We start from the raw sequence: 1280 nt of genomic DNA, 5'->3' as shown, positions 1-1280 counted from the left end.
AGCAGCCCCAGGCAGTGCCCAGGACAGGGGAACACGAGGTGGCACCGCGCTGTCTCACCGGGGAGTGTGGATGTACTGAGGCTCTGGCACCGGCGCGTAGTCCCCGAACAGCACCCTGGGGTTGTCAGCGAAGGGACCCACCACCTGCGGAGGGCAGAGGGGTGATGGTGGGCACTGGTAGCCCTGTGCCACCTGTGTGAGCGGGGTACAGAGCCAGCAGCAGCCCCTGGGTCACCGTGTCCCCCTGCCTGCCCTGTGCAGGGGCTCACCGCGAGGCGCTGGCCGGGCAGGTCCTGGGCCCGCAGGGGCAGAGTCCCCCGAATGTTCTTCAGCAGCACAAAGCTCTTGACAGCAGCTTCCAGCGAGAGGTTGCGGTGCTCAGGGCTCTGCACCACGCTCAGGTCCAGGGCACTGTAGGGGTTCATCTCTGGGGGGTCGAACTCCCCCAGCCGCATCCGCGTGTAGAAGAGGGGCCGGACTCGGTCACGCAGCATCTGCAGAGACCCCAACCCCAAAACCTCGGTTGTGCTTGGCAGGGACAGCCCGGGCTCCCTGCCCCCCTTGCCCTGCTCCCCTTGGCTCACCTGCAGCGTGATGTTGCCCATGGCCAGAGCCTGAGGGATGTGCATGAAGATGTTGTTCCTCATGCCATAGGAGAGCTCCAGGTTGCAGCCGGCGTTGACTGAGGCTGCCATGCCGGAGAGAAGGGAGAACACCCGTCACAGCCGTGGGATGCCCGGGGACCCCACACCCAGCCCGTGAGCTCACCGACTGCTGTCTCCAGGAAGGTGTGTGTGTAGTGGTGCCCCAGCATGATGAGCTCCAGGGCCCCCTCATCGCTCACCACGTACCCCTCGAAGCCCCACTCGCCACGCAGGATGTCCGTCAGCAGCTTCTTGTTGGCACAGGCGGGAACGCCATTGATCCTGTCAGAGAGGGGATGGAAGAGCCAGGCACCGGCCATGCCGTGGGCAGCCCAGCCCATGTGGCCCCCACCATGCTCCCAACCTGTTGTAGCTGCACATGAAGCTGAAGGAACCAGCACGGACACACGCCTGGAACTGGGGCAGGAAGGTCATGCGCCAGTCCCGCTCCAGCACCTGCAAGCGCCGCAGCAGAGCAGGGTCAGGAGTGCCCGGAGTGTCACCCGCCCTCCTGCCACCCCTGGACCCGCCACACTCGCCTGGGCGTCGAAGCTGAGCCTGGATTCGGGGATGTTCTCAGGGCCCCCGTGCACGCTGAAGTGTTTGCAGCCGGCGCTGGCCTTGATGTAGCGGGGG

At 65.9% G+C, this 1280-nt stretch overlaps 1 protein-coding gene across 1 annotated transcript in view; it reads right to left on the bottom strand.

Moving 5' to 3' along the window:
- Positions 1–1279, bottom strand: part of LOC108641135 (probable beta-D-xylosidase 2) — a gene marked incomplete at its 5' end in the record, with an annotated part of 8944 nt that extends 7665 nt beyond the window's left edge. The window contains 6 exons of the mRNA XM_029963062.1: positions 57–144; positions 270–494; positions 585–688; positions 769–926; positions 1009–1100; positions 1184–1279. Coding sequence (XP_029818922.1) covers positions 57–144; positions 270–494; positions 585–688; positions 769–926; positions 1009–1100; positions 1184–1279 — 763 coding nt within the window. The remainder of the gene's footprint in view (positions 1–56; positions 145–269; positions 495–584; positions 689–768; positions 927–1008; positions 1101–1183) is intronic.
- Position 1280: the final 1 nt, after the last annotated feature.

Source organism: Manacus vitellinus, unplaced genomic scaffold, assembly GCF_001715985.3.
Source record: "Manacus vitellinus isolate BGI_N305 unplaced genomic scaffold, ASM171598v3 scaffold_52_pilon, whole genome shotgun sequence".
Lineage (NCBI taxonomy): Eukaryota > Metazoa > Chordata > Aves > Passeriformes > Pipridae > Manacus > Manacus vitellinus.
Note: the sequence above shows the minus strand (reverse complement) of the source record. Positions and strands in the feature narration are given on the sequence as shown.